The sequence below is a fragment of the Nothobranchius furzeri genome, chromosome 2 (genome assembly GCF_043380555.1).
Source record: "Nothobranchius furzeri strain GRZ-AD chromosome 2, NfurGRZ-RIMD1, whole genome shotgun sequence".
NCBI lineage: Eukaryota > Metazoa > Chordata > Actinopteri > Cyprinodontiformes > Nothobranchiidae > Nothobranchius > Nothobranchius furzeri.
Window position 1 is genome coordinate 54,183,354 of NC_091742.1, and position 19,996 is coordinate 54,203,349.

At 44.9% G+C, this 19,996-nt stretch overlaps 1 protein-coding gene across 2 annotated transcripts; it reads left to right on the forward strand.

Moving 5' to 3' along the window:
* Positions 1-1,165: 1,165 nt before the first annotated feature.
* Positions 1,166-18,048, forward strand: slc16a13 (solute carrier family 16 member 13). 2 transcript variants are annotated; one of them, XM_070546565.1, is made up of 8 exons: positions 1,166-1,990; positions 2,108-5,026; positions 9,867-9,989; positions 14,927-15,166; positions 15,251-15,394; positions 16,159-16,415; positions 16,515-17,046; positions 17,163-18,048. In XM_070546565.1, exons 4-8 carry the CDS (start codon positions 14,944-14,946, stop codon positions 17,432-17,434), a joined length of 1,428 nt encoding a protein of 475 aa, XP_070402666.1. In that variant the 5' UTR covers positions 1,166-1,990; positions 2,108-5,026; positions 9,867-9,989; positions 14,927-14,943; the 3' UTR covers positions 17,435-18,048. The 2 variants fall into 2 exon arrangements, with proteins under 2 accessions (XP_070402666.1, XP_015802371.3); XM_015946885.3 differs by lacking the exons at positions 1,166-1,990; positions 2,108-5,026 and having other exon boundaries at positions 9,756-9,989.
* Positions 18,049-19,996: the final 1,948 nt, after the last annotated feature.

A 19,996-nucleotide genomic window follows, 5' to 3' on the forward strand; every position in this document is an offset into this window, starting at 1 on the left:
GCTGATTGTAGCTGGTGTAGGCCAACTGCAATTTCTAAAAGAGATGGTCCTTTCAAATAGTGGAGCAAAAATGAGGGTCGTTTCCCCCACACTATCTAAGCTGGCTAATACTTTTCTGTGCATCCCTGCCACTTCCGCCCAATCGCAGCGGACCTTCTCTGCAGCTGGGAACATCTGCTCTCAAACAGGAGCAAGTCTTTCTCCAGAGCATGTTGCAACGCTAACTTTCCTGACTGAACAAGAGCCTTGTGTGGATTAAATGTACTTTGTGAGCACAAGTCATTTTTGTGTACAATTTATTCATGGTTTTAGGCGCTACCTTCATTTGTATTTACAGGTTACTAAGTTAACTGATTAGCCATCATCTTGTCTTCATTATTAGATGGCACATAACTGATCGCACTTGAAACTAGAAGCTAATGACAGGTATATTAGAGCAGCACCATCCAGGTGCAATAGGGTATACTTTTATGCATGACACCATTAGTCAACTAATCGCCAAAAACACTGATTACTGCTAAAATAATCATTTGTGGCAGTTCAAGGTTAAACCACCAAATAGTTCCCGAGCACGGCTGTGTCTTTAGCTCACCACTCCCCAGGGGATGGGTCAAAAGTTGGAGCATGCATTTCACCATGCATCGTGTGTGACTACTAATGGGACTATAATCTCTAATCTTACACACGTACCAAACATGATTCTTGTAGTTTGTCCATTCTAAATAAAAGTATTGCACCCAGGTTGTTGTCCGTTACCCTAGAAACAGGGTTGCTTCCGGTCCATGAGCCACCTCTTCCTGTCCTGCAAGTCACTTATGGGCCATTCCCATCTGTACCGGGTCGGCCCGGGCCGGGTAGCACCGGTCGGCCCCAGCCTGGCCCGGTTGATTCCACACATCCTTGCCTTAAGCCCATGTGAGCTGATTCTACCCACCAATCAGAGGCTTGCTCTAATGGAAGGTGTGAATTTGCTGTCAGCAGTGGGTGTGTTGGCCCTGGTCGGCCTGAAGCAGACCCCCTCGAGAAGAGGGCTCAGAATGAGCCTTGGTTGGCCCGGAAAAATACCAGGCCACCCAGATATGTAAACAACCTACGCTACCCGGCCCGGACCGACCCGGTACAGATGGGAATGGCCCATATGTGTCCACCAGGCTGTGAATGCTTAACTAAATCTCTGTTTCCACCAAGAGGTGGCACCGTAACTACAGAAGGACGGGCTGTGTTCCTACAGCTTCACTGTTAGAGCCTTGCACTAGAGACAGTTTTGCATGGCATGTGTACTCTGCTTCTCTACACAAACTACTTAATAGCAGTCTTTTACCAGTGGTTAGTACTTTTCCATATATTTAAAAAATAAAGTTACATTAATAAAACTACAGCTCTCTTCAGTTATTTAGCCAGTGGCTTCAGGACTGGTCCCAGCTAGGGTGGCCAGAGAACAGTCCAGCATTTCCTTTATTTTTTTTCCACATTTCACAAAATTAGTGTTTCTCGTTTTTTATAGACTCTCGTTTTGAGTTCAGATGACATTCAGAACCTAAACTGACTGTGACATCTCTAAAAGATTGAGACTTGACCAAAATGTTTACGTATTTAGCAGACCCTTTAGTCCAAAGCGACTTACAGGTATTAATGGAGCCAGCAGGCTGCCCTTGAGGCTAACAGGCTCAGCCAGAATGTTTTGTGTTCAGCAAGAGGGAGGACTGTGTGAAGATCTTCTTCATCTCTGGTGGCACGAGTGATGAGCTGATCCTTCTTTGTCCAAATGAGTCACAGTACTGGACATATTAACACGCGAAGCTACACTCGATGGTGATATTCATGTTGCTGTTTGAGATGGAATGACTGGTCTAAGTAAAAATTTCTGTCCTCACTGCTCCCTGTTAGACCATCTTGGTGTTTGTGTGGGCACTTGATCTCTACAGGTCCTCTGTCCCAGCAGCTGCAGTTTACCTCCCCATCAGGTGATGCCCCAAGATGTGCATTCAAGGTTTGCACACCTTTCAATCAATCAATCAATCAATCAAAGCTTTATTTATTTAGCTTTCCTGTGTCATTTCCTTCCTCAGCCTGAAAAATGTATCATTACACTTCTCTCTCATTTCAGATGAGGACAGGCCTCTTCGATTTTCATCATACAGAGCTGCCAGTGGCTCCAGCAGGTCTTGGTTTTCTTGTTCACGTTCCGAGACAGAGTCTGTGTCACTACAATCCAGACTAGTGAGCACAGCTGCCTTGGGTTCCAGTAGTTTCAGTTTTTTTATATCTTCATCTGTCACCAGGAAGTAGATGTTAGTTAACACGTGTGTGGAAATAAATGTGAAAAATATTTAACTAAAAAGCTTGTTTTTAAGTAAAGTAAGTAAAAGTTTATTTATATAGCGCCTTTCACAGATATAAATCACAAAGCGCTGTACAACATGATAAAGATCAGGGCAAATACCTCTAACCAATAAAAACATCCAAAAAACAATAGCAGTGATAAAATAGAAAATAAAATCATGAGTATAAACAAAGTGAAGGTGTGAACCTGAACAAAGCCATCTTTTTGAACATGTAGGGAGGGAACGCCTGGATGAAAAGGTGAGTTTTTAGATGATTTTTAAAGACCTCTACAGTGTTAGAGAGACGGAGATTTGAAGGTGGACTGTTCCAAAGTCTGGGTGCAATAGTCTGAAAGGCCCTGTCCCCTTTGGTTTTCAGTCTGGCTCGAGGAACAGCCAGGAGGTTTTCAGATGTGGATCTAAGGTTCCGAGAGGTGGTGTGTGGGGATAAAAGCTCAGATAGGTAGCTTGGAGCCTGGTTGTTAAGAGCTCTATAGGTCAGGACTAAAACTTTAAACTGTATTCTATATTCTACCGGGAGCCAGTGGAGGGACTGTAAAACTGGAGTGATGTGAGCTCGTCTGCTGGATTTGGTTAAGAGTCTGGCTGCTGCATTTTGGATGGCTTGAAGGCGTGAGAGGGAGGTTTTGCTGAGACCAGTAAAAAGAGCGTTACAGTAGTCTAAGCGTGATGACACAAAGGCATGGATGATTTACGGACTTTTGAAATGTTTCTCAGTTGAAAGAAACAAGAGCGGGAGATGGTTTTGACGTGTGAGTCCAAACTTAAAGCTGGATCAAAAATAACTCCTAGGTTTCTAATGTTGGCCTTGGCTGATGGGCAAAAAGAGGCAATTTCTTGCTCGATTTTTGGCTGAAGTTCCGGGGGTGCAGCGATCAGGGTCGCGATTAGGGATTTTACTACATATTCCCCTCCTAAGCAATGTGAGCATTTTAAAATACCCTGTTAACACAGCTGATCAGCTTAACTTCTGATTATTATTCAAAAATCATAATTTAGACATTGTCGTTTCAGCACTTTTTGTTCTGAGAAGCCACTGGTTTGTCTCTGAGGTGCATGCCTGCTCCGTTTTTCCATCCCTGACCCACAGCTCGACTTTCAGCGTCAGTGCAGCAGCACGGCCCCAAACAAACACGTAAAATTGCTCTTAAATTCTATCATGCAAATGTTAATTTAATATATTACTAGAAATGACATACCCAGCCATACAGGTGCAGTTCACGGCCAGAATGCTGTTGTTTTTCTTGTTTACAATGACCCGGATGTTGTACATCTTGGTCTTCTTCCCTTCTCTTTGACTCTGCAGCACCTCAGTCTTTGTTGCCACAAAGTTTTCAATATTATAATCGTACAATAGTATGTCCTGAACATACATAGCTGTAGGCATCCAGGGTTTTGCAGGATTTCAGGCTAGCTAGGTAGATGTCCGACCGCTGACATTTGGGCTATTTTTTCTCGTTGATCCACTCACCTGAATGTAACACATATGGATCATTAAGACGAGTCCCATTGACTGATGCCAATTTCGCAGCGTAACGAGTTTTATTGCTAGGGGATAAACTGACAACATCGCTAGCCAACAAATATATAACCATAACCGCAAGAACAACAGAAACCAGATGTAGCCGGATCTTGTTTCTGCACTCTGGCTGCGCGCGCATCCGCTTAGTTTAAAAATAAACAAGGGTTTTATTGGACAAGTGATGAGCAGTGCCTGGTGTTCTCCACACATACCGCTTAGAATTAAGGCCAGAAAGTTCTATCTTGGTCTCATCACGCCAGAGAATCTTACTTCTCACCATCTTGGGGTCCTTCAGGTGTCTTTTAGCAGACTCCATGTGGGCTTCCATGTGTCTTGCACTGAGGAGAGGCTTCCGACGGACCACTCTGCCATAAAGCCCTGACTGATGGAGGGCTGCAGTGATGGTTGACTTTCCACAACTTACTTCCACCTCCTGACTGCATCTCTGGAGCTCAGCCACAGTAATCCTTGGGTTCTTCTTTACCTCTCTCACCAGATCTTCTCCCCTGGTAGCTCAGTTTGGCCGTATGGCCTGGAAGGGTTCTGGTCATCCCAAACATCTTGTATTTAAGATATTATGGAGGCCACTGTGCTCTTAGGAACATCAAGTGCAGCAGAGATGTTTTAGTTACCATGGCCAGATCTGTCTGAGCTCTTCAGGCAGTTCCTTTGACCTCATAATTCTCATTTGCTCTGCCATGCATTGTGACCTGTAAGCTGTCCTCTCCTAATTGTAGCAGCACCATAATGAGCTGGTTAGATCAGCTGCACAACATGCCCCTATATGGCATAATTTCCGGGAGCTAACGTGGTTCTTATCAGCTCATTGCTGCAGCGGCACCAACTCAATTCAATATTCAAAATTACCACAAGTCTGGGGATAGACCTGTCAAAACTATCCACCTCTGTGCAATGACCCCAAGCCTTTTGCTGGATGGGTGACCTGTTCACCTCAGTGCAAAGGCTCACTGTACTTATTCCCAGGGCCAGATGTCCACGGCTGGACTTGGCAATCACCTTCCACCAACGTGCAATGGCTCTCCCGTTACCTTCTCTCTGAGACTGTACACTTTCTGTCGTTTGCCCAAGATGACCATGGACCTGTCACTGCAAACGTGGGAACTGTTGGTAACAGTGTCCAGTGCAGCCAGGGCTTCAGGTACTGTAAAAACAGACAAACACACCCCTGTGTTGCCTATCTACTTAAATCATTATACAACACAGTGCTCAAATGATTTGTTCACACAATCTAATGTCTTTAACAGTTGCAGAGATTTCAAAAATGAGGTTTCTGCTTACCTTTTCCGTTTTGCCAGCTGTGGGGTTGTGTGAAAAACCATTGTGGCAGTTGTCCGACCGGCCTCTTGGTTTTCTCAACCTGCAAAGCCGGATTTTGGCACCAATTTGCTGATTTTTGGCTATGATGCGGTCCACAGCTTGCTGCAGCTCAGTCGGAACCGGTCCGGCCCTAACCTTACTGGTTCTTTCCCCACAGGGGAGAGACGCTCGGGAACTTTGAACTATTTCACCTTTGGCAACTCATGTTAACTTTAACACAGCAGTGCTTCAATAAAGATGGTGAGACAGTGATTCACTTTTATCTTTGTTAAAAGCAGAGACGAAGAACAGGGTACAAAAACGTAGTCCTGACTCTCCAGAGGTCTTCAAAAGACCTCCACATGGCTGATATCACCTAATATACCCCTGTGGGGGCATTTTACCCACACTGTGATGGCAATTCCTGGTTGGATTGGAAACCAAAAAGCAATGTGGCACCATGACTGCAGTCATGGTGATGCTATGTGAACAGATAGTGAAATAATTGGTGTCTGTTAGTGATGTGTCGATCGCGAACGAACCGGCTCTAAGAGCCGGCTCTTTGAAGTGAACGACGGGAGCCGGCTCGTCATTGGGAGCCGTCCCCTCCCCCTCCCCTCTTGCTTTGGTGAAAGCTACAGGCTGTCCACACACAGAGCAGTAGGGGAGGGGAAGAGGGAGGATCAGACTCAGACACACAGCAGAGCACATGCAGGTGGAGGAAGACGAGAGGGAATGAGGAAGAGGGAAAAGGCGAGCAAGAGAGAGGAGAGTGCAATGGAGACGGTGAGAAAATGAGCGCCAGCAGTCAGAAAGTGGAGATTTCTTAAAGTGTTCAGTTATTAAATCCAAAGAAAAAATAAATATTTGATATATAGCACTTGTTTTACATTAGTAAATCATTTTACATAGTTTTGCATTATTTTGATTATAAATGTACTCTACGCAACAGAAAATCTGAGGAGCCACTTGGGAGCCGAAAGAGCCGGCTCTTTTTGGTGAGCTGAGCCAAAAGAACCAGCTCTCTAAAAAGAGCCGGAATTCCCATCACTAGTGTCTGTGCCTGTTATAGATGACTGTTCATATAAATACACAAATACCGTAAATCCTCTAATACAGGCCGGTATTAAAGGCCGGGTCTCCAATTTTGGCCGGTGTCGGAGTCAGCGGAGGTGAATAGTGGCCGTGAATAGTGGCCGGTCTCTTATTGTGGCCAGGTGGGATGTGGTAACAAGCAAACATGAGCATCTCAGCGGCAAGGTTATAGTTCCCAAATCAACCAGCAGGAGGCAGTAGAGGTTCACGCAGACCTTTCTTGAACGCTTTGTAACGCTACAGACACCGATCCTCTATCACGCTCCTACCACACAGAGTCACGGTGTCAGTTAACCATGCTAATTCAACCCACTCCACAGAACACACATCACCTTCCCTGTGGCTTACATAACACTCACACAACACGCAAATCAACACATAGGAACTAGCAAAACGATAGGAAACACATATAACACAATACCCAGAATGCACCTGGCTTACAACCCCAGCCAGGTCATTACACTATCAAGTTCAAAGAGAACGTGCTGATTATGCTGCAGAACACTCTGGGGAGCAGCAGTAGGGGGTGTATGAACTAGTCGACTTCACTATAGTGACTTTTTATGCCTGTCGTCGACTAGTCGCTGTCACGTGATAATGACCGGCAAGATGCAGCCCTCGGAAAAGACAGCAGCCTGCTGTCAGCAGGTGACAAGCTCCTGCGCTCAGGGGGGCAACGCGCTGTGTCAGCGTAGGTACTGACACGCGATCGTTCATGTCGGTTCATTTCCTTTAATGTTTTCTGTCTTTTATTTGCGCCTGATGTGTTTTGCTGCTGTGGAGCGGGGCACATCACCTTGTCCTCCGACGCACAGATCACTGATACGGCCGCCAAGCAGGGAGAGCTCCGCTGTTTTCGCGGTCGGTAAATCTGCCTCCTGAGCACGGCCACAATCAGGTGTCGCCACCTCAAAAACGAATTTAATACGCGATCGTTCATATCAGTTCATTTCCTTTCATGTTTTCTGTCTTTTATTTGCGCCTGATGGGTTTCGCTGCATGCTGTGGAGCGGGGCGCTGCGCGCATCACCTTGTCCTCTGACGCAAATTCCACTACCTCCGCTCCGCTCCGACACGAACGCCGGAGCAAAATCGGTCCCGCTGTAGTCAAGCAGAGCAATCCCACTACTGCGGCCGTGCTCCGGCAGTGCGGCGCCGTGCGCCGCCCTCTGTTCCGGCGTCCGGCAAAAATAGAATCGATCCTATTTTCGCCGGAGCACCTCCGCAGTCAATGGACAGAAATCACAACCGCCCAACAGGAAAAGGAGCAAGCACAACTTCCGTTATTTCACAATAAATCGATAAACAAAAGGCGTTTTTTGTTTCATATGCACAGGTTTAACAACTTTTAACAACTATCAATGGCGGCTGAACTTTAAATGCACAAAAATAAGCCATAAATACAGTTTCTACTATCAAAGTAGTCACACTTTGTTGATCCAAACACTGCTGATCTCTCAACACAAATGATGGGCAGATTAAACAGTTCATTTGGATGCTTCTCCCACACAACGGGTGTTTGGATCTAACTTCCGCGTTTATTGCTTGGACTGTATGATACGGCCGCCAAGCAGGGAGCGCTCCACTGTTTTTGCGGTCGGTAGATCTTTTAGAACTGCAGTTCAAAGGTAACTCATGAGGTGAATATATATGAGCCCAGGTAGCAGTTTCTCTTTAGGATTGAGAGGAGATGCAGGAAGATAATAAACAGACAGGACAGAAAAATAGTCAAATAAAAACAAGTTAGTTTTTGTACCTGCTGGTTGCAACAAACAGACACCATTGAAGGTAATCAGAAGTGAGGAACAGAAAATGAAATAATTATTTTAATGTTTAGAGCAGCAGGAACTCTGAGAGGCTGCAGGCGCATCAGTGAGTTTGCAGCCGCTGTGCAGGGGGAGGGGGGAGGGGGCTGAAGCAGAAACTACCGTTGTTAAAAGAAATGTGTTTAACTTTGAAAATGTGGGTGCAATTTTAATTGTCAAAAACTCCAGCGAACCATTAGTTCATTTTGCTCAAATAGAAATAGAGGCCTGCCTCTAATACTGGCCCTCCTTCCAATAAAGGCCTGGAGCTTGATGAGCTTGAGTCAAATACAGGCCCGGGCCTGTATTAGAGGATTTACGGTAATCCAACATGATCTAACATGCGTGGTTTTGATAAATGGGAAGCAACCGGAGTATCCAGAGAAAACCCACGTATACATAGAGATGTGCTCTCATAGGGATTTGAACCCTTGACCTTCTTACTGCAAGGCAAGTTAGCAACTGTACTTCCAACGGTGTCACCATAAAGCCCCTGAGTGAAATCCTCTTGGATTTGGTTGACTGGGTTGTTTAAATTGCTACACTCTGTGGGAAAATCCAATATTTATCAGGTGAGCAGTTGATGGTGATGTTGGTGAACGTTCTCATTCTTCCATAGCGCAATGTCCTCATGAGTTCAGAAACAATGTACCTATACTTTTCTATGGAACTAGTCCCAAAGTCTCCTACTGTGTATAAGACCACCAGCTTGCATAAATCTACCCTGGCCTGATCCTCCATCCAGGGAGAGACTGGGGGCTTTGTTGTGCCATTTCACCTTAGAGGTGCATGGTTGTGTTCCTGAAGGTGCTAATTGCTGTGAAATAGTCTGGAGATTTTACTGAGATCTGCATTGTTGGTGTTGGAAAGGCTCTTCACATTTGACCGTGATTGCTTCTTTTACTCTTCTCTCAAAACATAAATATTCTATTTGCCAGTGAGACATTGCAGTTTTTTAAAGTTGCGTTCATCAGTGAAGGTTTTTTTATTTTATTTTATTGTAAATCAAATATTTTCTTTAGGCCACAGCAACCTTCTCACTAGCTTCAGACCCTCAAAATAGCAGTTGTCAAGACACGACCCCAGATTTCTGATTTAACAATACAAACATGCTAACTTAGCCAAATAGTTCATGGTATAAAGAAAACTGATTCAGCTCATATTCATTTAAATCTATTTTTGATTTTTTAGTTGAGTTTTGTAACACTTATGCTAGTGGACCATAGCTTCATCGATTGTGAGCCACAGTGGGGTCCCAACTTTGGGAAATATCGATCTAGTGTAACTATTATGAAGATCATCTATTAGTTTTTTAGTATCTCATTGATGATAAACTACTATTTTATTTTAAAGTATTATATTTAGCATTTTCATGGATTCCACTGAGTAGACTAGTGGCAAGCCAAGTACTGTGGGTTCTGCTGTTTTAAATGCAACACTGGGTTTTGATGTGGGAACATTTTCATTGAGCCTGAATAATTCAAAAAGCAAAGTTAAGTGGCTTAAAAATATTCCACTAAAAATGAGTCAAAAACTTGCCAAAGTCCAAAGTAAAAGTTAATGGAAGTCTAAAAAACTATTGATCACAAGACAACCTAAGCTCTTTGGAAGCCAAGTGTTCATAAAACAAATGATAAATGGTGACTCTGGTTAAGAAAGTGATGTTTCATGGTTGTTCTGAGTACATCGGGTACCTTCATGTTTCTTGACAATTTTATGAGCGCGCGCACGTGTCTAGTACGCAGACTCAGTAGAGTTTTCAGGTTTCACTTGTTGCTCCAGGCAGGGACGCGGTGGACCGTGGAGGAGCCTGCTGGACCGGTCCGGAGGTGTTTGTTCTGTTCTCCAGTGAACCACATCCCCTTTCACCATGAGCAGCAGCGCTGACAGTTGACAAGACAGCCGGTGAGTACCTGAGTGCGGAGCCGCTACAAACCCACCGGCTTCTTCAACCACGAGTCCACTTAGTCACAAGACCTAAAGCCATTTTTTTTTACCTGTAATCTCTTGTCTAGCTCCGCCTTATCAAACCGGTCACGAGCGGCAGGTACATAAAGTTTTTTATCAAAAGACAAACACCTAAAACAGCGCACATCAGCACTGTTTCCGTTGGTTTGTCAATGTTTTACACACAGGGCTCGCGTGAGGTTACGTCATTTACGTAAGCACGTGCTCGTTTGTCTGTTCATGATCGATACACTGTAAAGCAGACCTGATTCTATTTATATGGTTTAAAATAAAATGATAATTTAATGTAACAAACCAAAAAATATACATTTTTGATTTTTTTATTGATTAATTTTACAGAAATGTATGAATTTTTAACATTTTGTCTCAAACATTTTTTATTCAGAATCAGAAGGTTTTATTGCCATATATGCCAGAATCACATTAGGAAATTGCTGCAGTGCTTGGTGCAAGAAAAAATAAATGATAAGCAAAAATTAGAATTAAGAAATAAACACAATAAAATGTTGATAATTGGGGGGGGGGGCACTATTTACAGAAGCAACTATATACAAGTCAGTGTAGGTACAGGTTAGAGCGGGTCAGTTCAGGTGCAAACACAACACAGGGTAATGTGACTGGAACGAATAAACTAGAGTGGTCAGTTCTACGATTGACATCCGTGAGTCCGACTGCAGAGACATTAGCAAAAATGACCAATAGTTTTATTGGTACTTTAAAAAACTTTTAACTAAGAAGTAAAATGTCAGTGATTTGAGTGCATTCACTTAGCCAAACTCTTAAGAAAATAAGATGAACTTAATATTATTTCAGTAATTCAGATTGACAGTATGTGATGTAGGAAACCACAGGTGACGCCATGTTCCACCTAATAAATAAATATGTTATGCTAATTGGCACTTTATTATTTACTTAATCTGATTTTGTTATGTCACATATTAAACTGATTTACACTTTCGATGCAAATCAGGCTAAAAATTAGCGAAAATTAGTGTTGTTTATTTTTCTAAAAGCACTCTAAGATTACTTTGTTTTATTGGTGCTTTATTAATGGAATTAGGAAGGACCACAGTTGTATTGTAGATATTTTGGTAATCAGCAACACATTAATTAGTAGCTGGTTTTAGTGTTGGATAATTCTTTTAAAAATGTAATAGGCAATTAAAGCTGCAAGCAGTGTCGTTCGGCCCTCGTAGCGAAGCTGCTCGCCCTCCGTCCGCACCCCCTCCGCTCCATCCCCGACGCTCTCCAAACCCAGCTCCGCGCCGCTCCGTCCTGGCCGGCAGCCCGGGAACCGAGGCACGTCCGCGGAACAGAAACGTCGACCACCCAGACACCAGAAACCGCTAACGGTCACCTCGTCCACACTTCACCCTGACTCAGCATCCCCTCTGAGCCCACCATTAAATTACACGTCTCACCACTAGGGCATACTCTATCTTTACCACACTGGTGGTGTGATGACACAGACAAACTTTAATGCTTTTCTGACCACGTTTTTTGAAGTAATTGCAGGTTAAATTTATCTAGGGGGCGCTGTGACCAACCACAGAAAAATCCCATTGAGGTCAGCTTTGGTTGAAAAAGATGGTTTTCTGTTATTTTGGCATCGTTGTGTGTTCTTTCTAGAGCCTGTGAGCTGAAAGGGGCGGAGCTACAGGGATTTGAACCAACAACCACATCAATGTGTTTGGTGCAGTCACAAGCCAAGTATAATGCCATTCTGACCTTGTCTTTAGAAGTTGATAAAGTTTGAACCCATCTAGGGGGCGCTGTGACCATTTACAACTAAATCCCATAGAGGTCATCTTTGCCCATCAAAGATGGTTTTCTGTTAATTTGGCATCAATCAAACGTTGCATGGGTCATCTAGAGACAAAAAGCTGTAAGTGGGTGGAGTCAAAGTGATTTGAACAAGTGAGAACATACATGTGTTGATTGCACTTGCGTGATGACTCCCACAAAGTTTTATATAGTTTGGAGCTTTTTTGCAGAAGTTACAAATGTTTTATTGTATCTAGGGGGCGCTGTCCCAAATTTAGGAAATATTCCTTGTAGAAGTTTGTAGGTTGATAAGTCATTTGTGTGCAGTTTGGTGTGAATTGCATCATGCATGTGTTATTCAGGGCCTAATATATGTCAGGGGGAGGAGCTAAAGCAATATCAACCAATTACCACAGGATTGTGTTGGGTGCCTTTGTGTGATGACACATAGCAAGTTTGGTGCAGTTATGACCTCATCTGTAGGAGTTATTACAATTTTAAAGGTATGTAGGGGGCGCTGTGGTGATATTATATAACGTTCACCAACCGTTTGTGCCTCCTTGGCTAAAGGGCATGATTGTTGATTGCCATGTCCAGTCTCGGGCAGATCGGAGGCTGTTTGCGGAAGTTACAGTCAAACGTAAGGTCACGGCGTCACGCCAGAATTCCCCATGGCATCAAAGAGCCTCCCTTTCTGAAAAGCTATCAGAACTGAATGGTCATTACAACATCATGAAGACAGTGCATGGCCTTAGTGTCATGTTGACTAAATTAGAGGGGACAAATATGGGCATTTCACCATAAAACAATAGACTTCCTGTAGTCAGGGGGCAGGGCTTAGGTGATGTCAGCTGTCCACATTGTCATTGTCTTGAGATGTGGTCAGTGATCACACAGACAAAGTTTGATATAGATCTGATCATGCACATGGTAGTTTTTAAGTCAAGTAATGTAATGGCGAAAGGTCAAAGTTTGAGGCTTAGCCACGCCCAAACCTTTAAACTTATTTAAAATCCGACGGTTGAATTTTTTCCCCTTTGTCTTAAGAGTACATAGCAGAAGTTTGAAGGCGATTGGTGAAAAGGGCGACGGGGCATCAATGTCCAAACAACATGTGCGAAAACCACTAAATCGAGTACTTGGACCAAAATGGCTGACCTCCTGTGCAACATTGCACTTGGCTCCAAGAGACGTTTTTGTAGGTCCTGAGACACTACATTAGTGTACCAAATTTCGTGATCCTCAGTCAAACCATGGCTTGGGGCTGACAGTTTTAATAGTCCTAGGGGGCGCTATTTCAGAAAATAGCCCACGCCCACAAACTTCAGCTGTCCAATTCTATTGGGGGTCAGACTAGGATCACTCACCAGACATTTTGTGGCGATGTCAATGAGAGGCAAACGAATTGCCATGGCGTGATGGCGAATTTCACCATGCTCCCAAAGCCCCGCCTTTTTTCGAAACCTGCCAGTACTGGAGACCAAGTGACCTCAACTTGTCTGCTGCTATTTGCCAGAGATTGCTGGTGATTGGGTAAAAGGAGTCCAATAGGGAGCTGTGAAAAAAAGAGTGGCTTGGCGATAGATCAAAGTTTGAGGCTTAGCCACGCCCAAACCTTTATACTTATTTAAAATCCGACGGTTGAATTTTTTCCTCTATGTCTTAAGAGTATATAGCAGAAGTTTGAAGGCGATTGGTGAAAAGGACGATGGAGCATGACTCTCCAAACAAAGTGTACGAAAACAACTAAATCGAGTACTTGGACCAAAATGGCCGACTTTCTGTGCGACTTTGCACTTGGCTCCAAGAGACTTTTTTGTAGGTCCTGAGACACCTCATTAGTGTACCAAATTTCGTAATCCTCAGTCAAGGCATGGCTTGGGGCTGACAGTTTTAATGGTCCTAGGGGGCGCTCTTTCAGAAAATAGGCCACGCCCAACAGATTTTCACATCAGATTTTTTAGGGGGCCGGACTTGGATCACTCAAAAGAAGTTTCGTGGCAATATCTTTAGAAATGACCAAATGGGAGGCAAACGTAAGGCCACGGCGGTACGCCTGACTTCGCCGCGCCGCCACAGCCCCGCCTACTGCAGAAAACTCCCATAAAGTGACGCCAAGCAACCCCAACTTGTCTTCAGTTACCTGCTACAAATTATTGGTGATTATTTTAAAGGGCAAATTTTAGAAAATTTCCCAGTAAAACTTGACCTTTTAAGTCCTGAGGGGGCGGGGCTTGTGTGACATCATCAATCGACCATTCATTTGTCTTCGGGGGGCGATGACGATTGTCCATAGAATTTTTTTTAACTGTAATTCTTTCATTTATGAAATTATAGCAATTAGAATTTTTTTGGCGAGTGCTCGAACTTTGAGGCCTGGTTGAAAACCTCAAAGGTTGAGAGAAATTTGTCTTTTGTAAACATTAAAATGGAATAAGCCTAAAATTTTGAGGGCATTGGTAAGACAATTTAGCAAGGAATGTTAGAGGGGAGGCCCCAAATAGGCCCATATGGGTCTCTTGTCTCCTCTCAGCACAGAATTAGGTTTTCCCTAAGAGACATTAATGCGTAATTAATGAATGCTAAATCAATAAATATAATCAAATGAATGTTATATGTGGAGGGTCAAGCGTGGGATATAATGTAATTGTGAACAAACTGAGACATTTACGCAACATTTGTGTAACTTTCATTTAGGTTTTCTTGACAACGTGTCTCAGTTTATATCCATTTTGCTTGCCAACCCTTTGGTTCTGACCCAAGGGAACTAATCCGAGGTTTCAGGACGCCTGTGACAACTCCACGACTTTTTAGACTCCATTTTTCTAAGATATTTTGGAAACCTGCTCAAGAAAACGTTTAGAATTTGTCTCAAACTGTTGGAGTTTGTTTCCGAAGTGTAAACACCACCGGGAGTCTCTTCTTCGGTCCTCTCACCTCCTCTACCAGGTCAATCTGTTAACTGACTCAGTCACGCAAACGTGACCACAGAGGTCTGTTGGAAGTAAATCATTTGTAGTTTTGAAACTAAAAAGAGAATCAAAAACTTGTCAAGTCCGTTTGCTTCCTCTGAAGTTCCCTTCCCTCAGCCGTCCGTATCACTGTTTCAGGGATCTCTCTAACAGACATGACTGGCCCGAAGTCTGAGAGCAGGAGCGATGAAGCAGAAGGTCCAGATGGAGGCTGGGGCTGGGTGCTGGTTGCTGCCATGTTCGTCAGCACGAGCCTCGTGTTTGGTCTGATGCGTAGTTTGGGGATCTTCTTCGTGGAGTTCGTCAAGCACTTCGAGGAGAGCGCTCAGGCCATCTCCTGGATCTCGTCCATCGGTCTGGCAGCACAGCAGTTCTTCAGTGAGTCGCCGATCCACCAGAGTGGTGCTTTTAGTTAGATGATTACAGATGAATACAAACAGTCTTAACGTGCTTGATTTGCAGGTCCGCTGGGTGCGGCCCTTTGTAACGCCTACAATGCCCGGGTGGTGGTGATGGTAGGAGGCTTCCTCTCTGGGCTCGGCCTCATCGCAGCCTCCCAGGCCACCTGCCTTGTTCATCTGTACCTCACTATGGGAGTCATTTCAGGTACAGTGGGCTTGTCTACATCAGAAAACATCCACGTTTGATGGGTGGAGCATGGAAAGCAGGAGCCAAGGTGGAGGATAGTCGACAAAGAATTAAAGGTGTACGGAGCTGGAAACAAAGCAGACAGTAGGGGTGGGGACTAGGACGTGAATTGATTTCAAAGATGTTCCAGAGGTGATTGGGCTTTCTCCGTCTCGGCTCCTTCTCTCTGGAATGAGCTTCCACTCTATATTAAAACCCTGAGCATTGCTGCAGGTCTTCAAGTGTCATTTGAAGACACGTTTTTATCGTTTGGCTTTTCTGTGACTTGGTTTTATGCTTTTATGCTCCTTTTACATTTTCTATGTTACTTTTATCTCCTTTTTATTGCTCTATGTTTTTTAGCGTATGTTGTGTTCAGCACCTTGGGCACCCGCAGAGGCAGCGGACGGCGCTATACAAATAAAGATTGATTGATATCGAAAAACACTTTTAGTGGTAAATAATAATAGAGTGGAGGCTAAAGTTTGGGCCGTTTGTGGGGAGCACGTAGGAGATCAAAGAGCACGGAGTAGCCCAGGAATATGGTGAGTGAGACTTCAGATCTTGGTTTGACCAGAAAAAGTCAGTTTTAGGTTTCTGGTTCTGGTTCCTCACGCGTTTTTAAATATCTGTGTGTCTCTTTGTGAGGTTAGGGTTAGGTAATATTTTTTTTTACTGTTAATCAGTTAGCTGTGTAACCATAGCGACGACCGACAGTGAACTTCACTTCTTCTGTCTTCCAGGTTTTGGGTGGGGGCTGGTCTTTACGCCCATGGTGGCCACAGTCATGGCTAACTTCACCCGCCGAAGGGCCCTGGCTTTGGGACTGGGCTTCTCCAGCATCGGACTGTCTTCCTTTGCCTTTAACCCTCTTTTCCAGCTGCTGGTGGAGACGTACGCCTGGCGGGGTGCCCTGCTCATTCTGGGGGGGCTCAGCCTCAACATAGTGGCCTGTGGAGCCCTCATACGCCCAGAGTGCTGCCCTAAAGCCCCAGAAAAGGTGCAGCATAAGTGAAATCCGGAGTCAGTTGTGTGGTTTTTGGGGGATTGTGTGTGGCGATGCTGAATGTTGGTGTTTCTGTACTCTGCTCTTCTCTAGGTGGACTCTCCGAGCAGGTCATCCCGTTCTAGTGTGTGGCAGAGAGTCTGGTCCCACCTGGAGCTGTCTCTGCTCTGTGAGAGGTCCTACCTCACCTACACTTCCGCCGTGACGCTGTTTAACTTTGGCTACTTTGTTCCGTATTTCCACCTGGTGGCCCACGGCCACCAGGCGGGCTTCTCAGAGTACCGCGCTGCTTTCGTAATGTCCGCCGCTGGAGCCACTGACATTCTGGGCCGGGTGGTGTCGGGCTGGTTCTCTGACCTGGGCCACTTTCGGGTCGTTCATCTACTGAGCGTGTGGACAGTTTGTGCGGGGGTGTTCATCATGCTGCTGCCTGTCAGCTCCCTGACCGGTTCCTACACCGCGCTGATGGTGATCAGCCTACTCTATGGTTTCTGCTCCGGGGCGCTGACCTCTTTGGTGTTCGCCGTGGTCCCCATGATCGTGGGTGTGGAGCGGGTGATGGGCGGCCTCGGGCTGCTGCAGCTCATCGAAAGCAGCGCAGGACTGCTGGGGGCTCCTCTGTCAGGTAGGATGCCAACTCTTGAGAGGACTCATGAAATTAAAACGCAGCAAGAAATGACTTCAATCAGAAAACCATTTTCCTTCACATGTAACTGATGGCGTCTGTCTCTGCCTTCCAAGGGTGGCTAAAAGACGTGACAGGAAACTATGTGGCCTCCTTCATGGTCGCCGGCGCCTTCCTGCTCCTTGGCAGCATCACCCTGGCCACTCTACCTCATTATTTCTCCTGCACAGATCCCCCTTCTCCTCAGAGATGCTCACTTGTGGACGACAGGAGGAGTTCGCACGGAGAGCTGGAGCAGATAAACCGTCTCCCCTCTGGCTTAAACCACAGACCGGTGGAGCAGTCAGACAGGCGAAACCCAGACGACGGGACACCTGTAAGAGATTGAGTTTGACCTCACAGGCTCAAACCAAAGAAAAGACTGAAAAGGATATTTTTACACTGTAAGAAATGAAATGTTGTGTTTACTTAACCAAGTTAAGTCAGTTATTTAGAATAGTACCATTTATTTTCAACATAACAGCATACAATAATATATATTACTGTTTGCATTTTAGCAGCTAGGTTTAGTAGAACTAGTTTACATAAGTTGGTTAAGTAAACTCAACATTATCTTTCTTACAGTGTAGTTTTGCACTTTTGAGCTTACTTGAATAAACAGGAAGCAAAAACCACCATGACAGTAGGAGTCGCTTCTATTTAACTTCTGCGTCGTCATGATGTAGATTTACTTTCACTCGGTTCCCTGAATGCAGCTGAGAGGAGGATGAGCACCACAATCAGGCTGTTGGTGCCCTTTATCCCCTAAAATGAGCAGCTTTTTGCAGGTATTTACATTTGTGTTTATTTAGAAATGTCATTGACACGTCTGCAGCAGGAATGTTTTTCTGCTTTCATTTGACTGCAGATTTGACTTCCAATGCCGTTTCTTTCCAGCTTTACATTGCTAAATTACTGCAGCGCAGTGTTCATTTATTCGTGCAAATAAAAGCTTTTTGTGTGTTTGTGCTTCACACACCTGCTCAGATATAACACTTGTTCAGCAGCAGGAAGTGTCTAACAACAGGAGTGTCTCCATCCGCCAACCAAGGTCTGGCTCTGCAGGAATGCCGGTTGGTGTTTTTACAAGTGCTCGTTCAGATGACCTAGTCTGAATCTGCTCTCTGAATCATCCATCCATCCATCCATCCATCCATCCACCCACCCACCCGCTTATCCGGAGTCAGGTCTCCATCCATCTTCATCCGCTTATCCGGAGTCAGGGCGCTTATCCGATCCATCCATCCACATCCGCTTATCCGGAGTCAGGTCTCCATCCATCTTCGCTTATCCGGAGTCAGGTCTCCATCCATCTTCATCCATCTTCATCCGCTTATCCGGAGTCAGGGCGCTTATCCGGAGCCAGGTCTCCATCCATCTTCATCCGCTTATCTAGAGTCAGGTCGCAGGGCCAGTAGCCTAAGGCGAGAGGCCCAGACTTCCCTCTCCCCAGCCACTTGGGCCAGCTCCTCCGGGGGAATCCCAAGGCGTTCCCTGGCCAGGTGAGAAACATAGTCTCTCCACCGTGTTCTGGGTCTACCTTTAGGTCTCCTCCCGGTTGGACGTGCCCGGAAAACCTCACCAGGGAGCCGTCCAGGAGGCATCCTGACCAGATGCCCGAGCCACCTCAACTGGCTCCTCTTGATGTGGAGGAGCAGCGGGTCTACTCCGAGCCCCTCCCGAATGACCGAGCTTCTCACCCTATCTCTAAGTGACAGTCCAGCCACTCTTCAGAGAAAACTCATTTCGGCCGCTTGTATCCGCGATCTCGTTCTTTCGGTCACTACCCAAAGCTCATGACCATAGGTGAGGGTAGGAACGTAGATCGACCGGTAAATCGAGAGCTTTGCCTTCTGACTCAGCTCTCTCTTCACCACGACAGACCGGTACAACACCCGTATCACTGCAGATGCAGCACCAATCCGCCTATCGATCTCATGCTCTAGTTTTCCCTCACTCGTGAACAAGACCCCGAGATACTTAAACTCCTCCATTTGGGGCAGGACCTCATCCCTGACCTGGAGAAGGCATTCTACCCTTTTCCGAATCAAGACCATGGTCTCAGATTTAGAGGAGCTGATTCTCATAACAGCTGCTTCACACTCGGCTGTGAACCGCTCCAGCGAAAGCTGAAGATCACACCTCTGTAAATCAATAATGTTTGGCTCTGAGAGCAGCTGGATGAACATGTTTTCATCAGGGTCATGCTGATCTGTTGCTTTCTGGCATGCTGACTGAGAGGTTGATGCAACACAATGTGTCTGGTTAATGCCTAGCTGCTGGGCCTCATCAACCGTTTAAAGGTGAAATACTTCATGGAAAGTTTTTCTCACTTTTAAAACTTAATTCTCTCCAATTAAAATGGCAGCAAATTATTAGTGATTTGTGTGAATCTGATCATTTATACTGAACTTCTATTAAAAACAAGAGTAATCTGTGTTCATGTGTGTGTGTACATATTTAGATTTAAGATGTTTTTATTGTCATTGCAGAGGTGTACAACGATGCTCCACTAAACACTGGCGTCCTCTGCTGGACATCTAATGGCAAAAAAAAAAAAACCTGATTCCAGATTAAACCAGCCTCAACTACACCTCTTAAAGCTTCCTTCCGGAGTATTTCTCTTATCCGATGGCACCATCTAGTGGCTGACAAGCATATCACACAAAAACTGTTCCTCTTGTATTTTTTTAAGATGGCGACTTCGCGTTTCTGTTTATAAATGTGCTTCTGTAGCAGACAAACAGCTAAAACACGTTGTTTTACGAGTATTATTCTCATGTCATGCTGTGTTTTCATATATTTATATTGTAGAGACTTACTTGTCCGTGAAAAGTTCAACTCTGCATCAGCCGAGGTATTCCTTACATTTGAAGCATGTAAGCGGCAGTCTAACGCTATTGGTTACGGA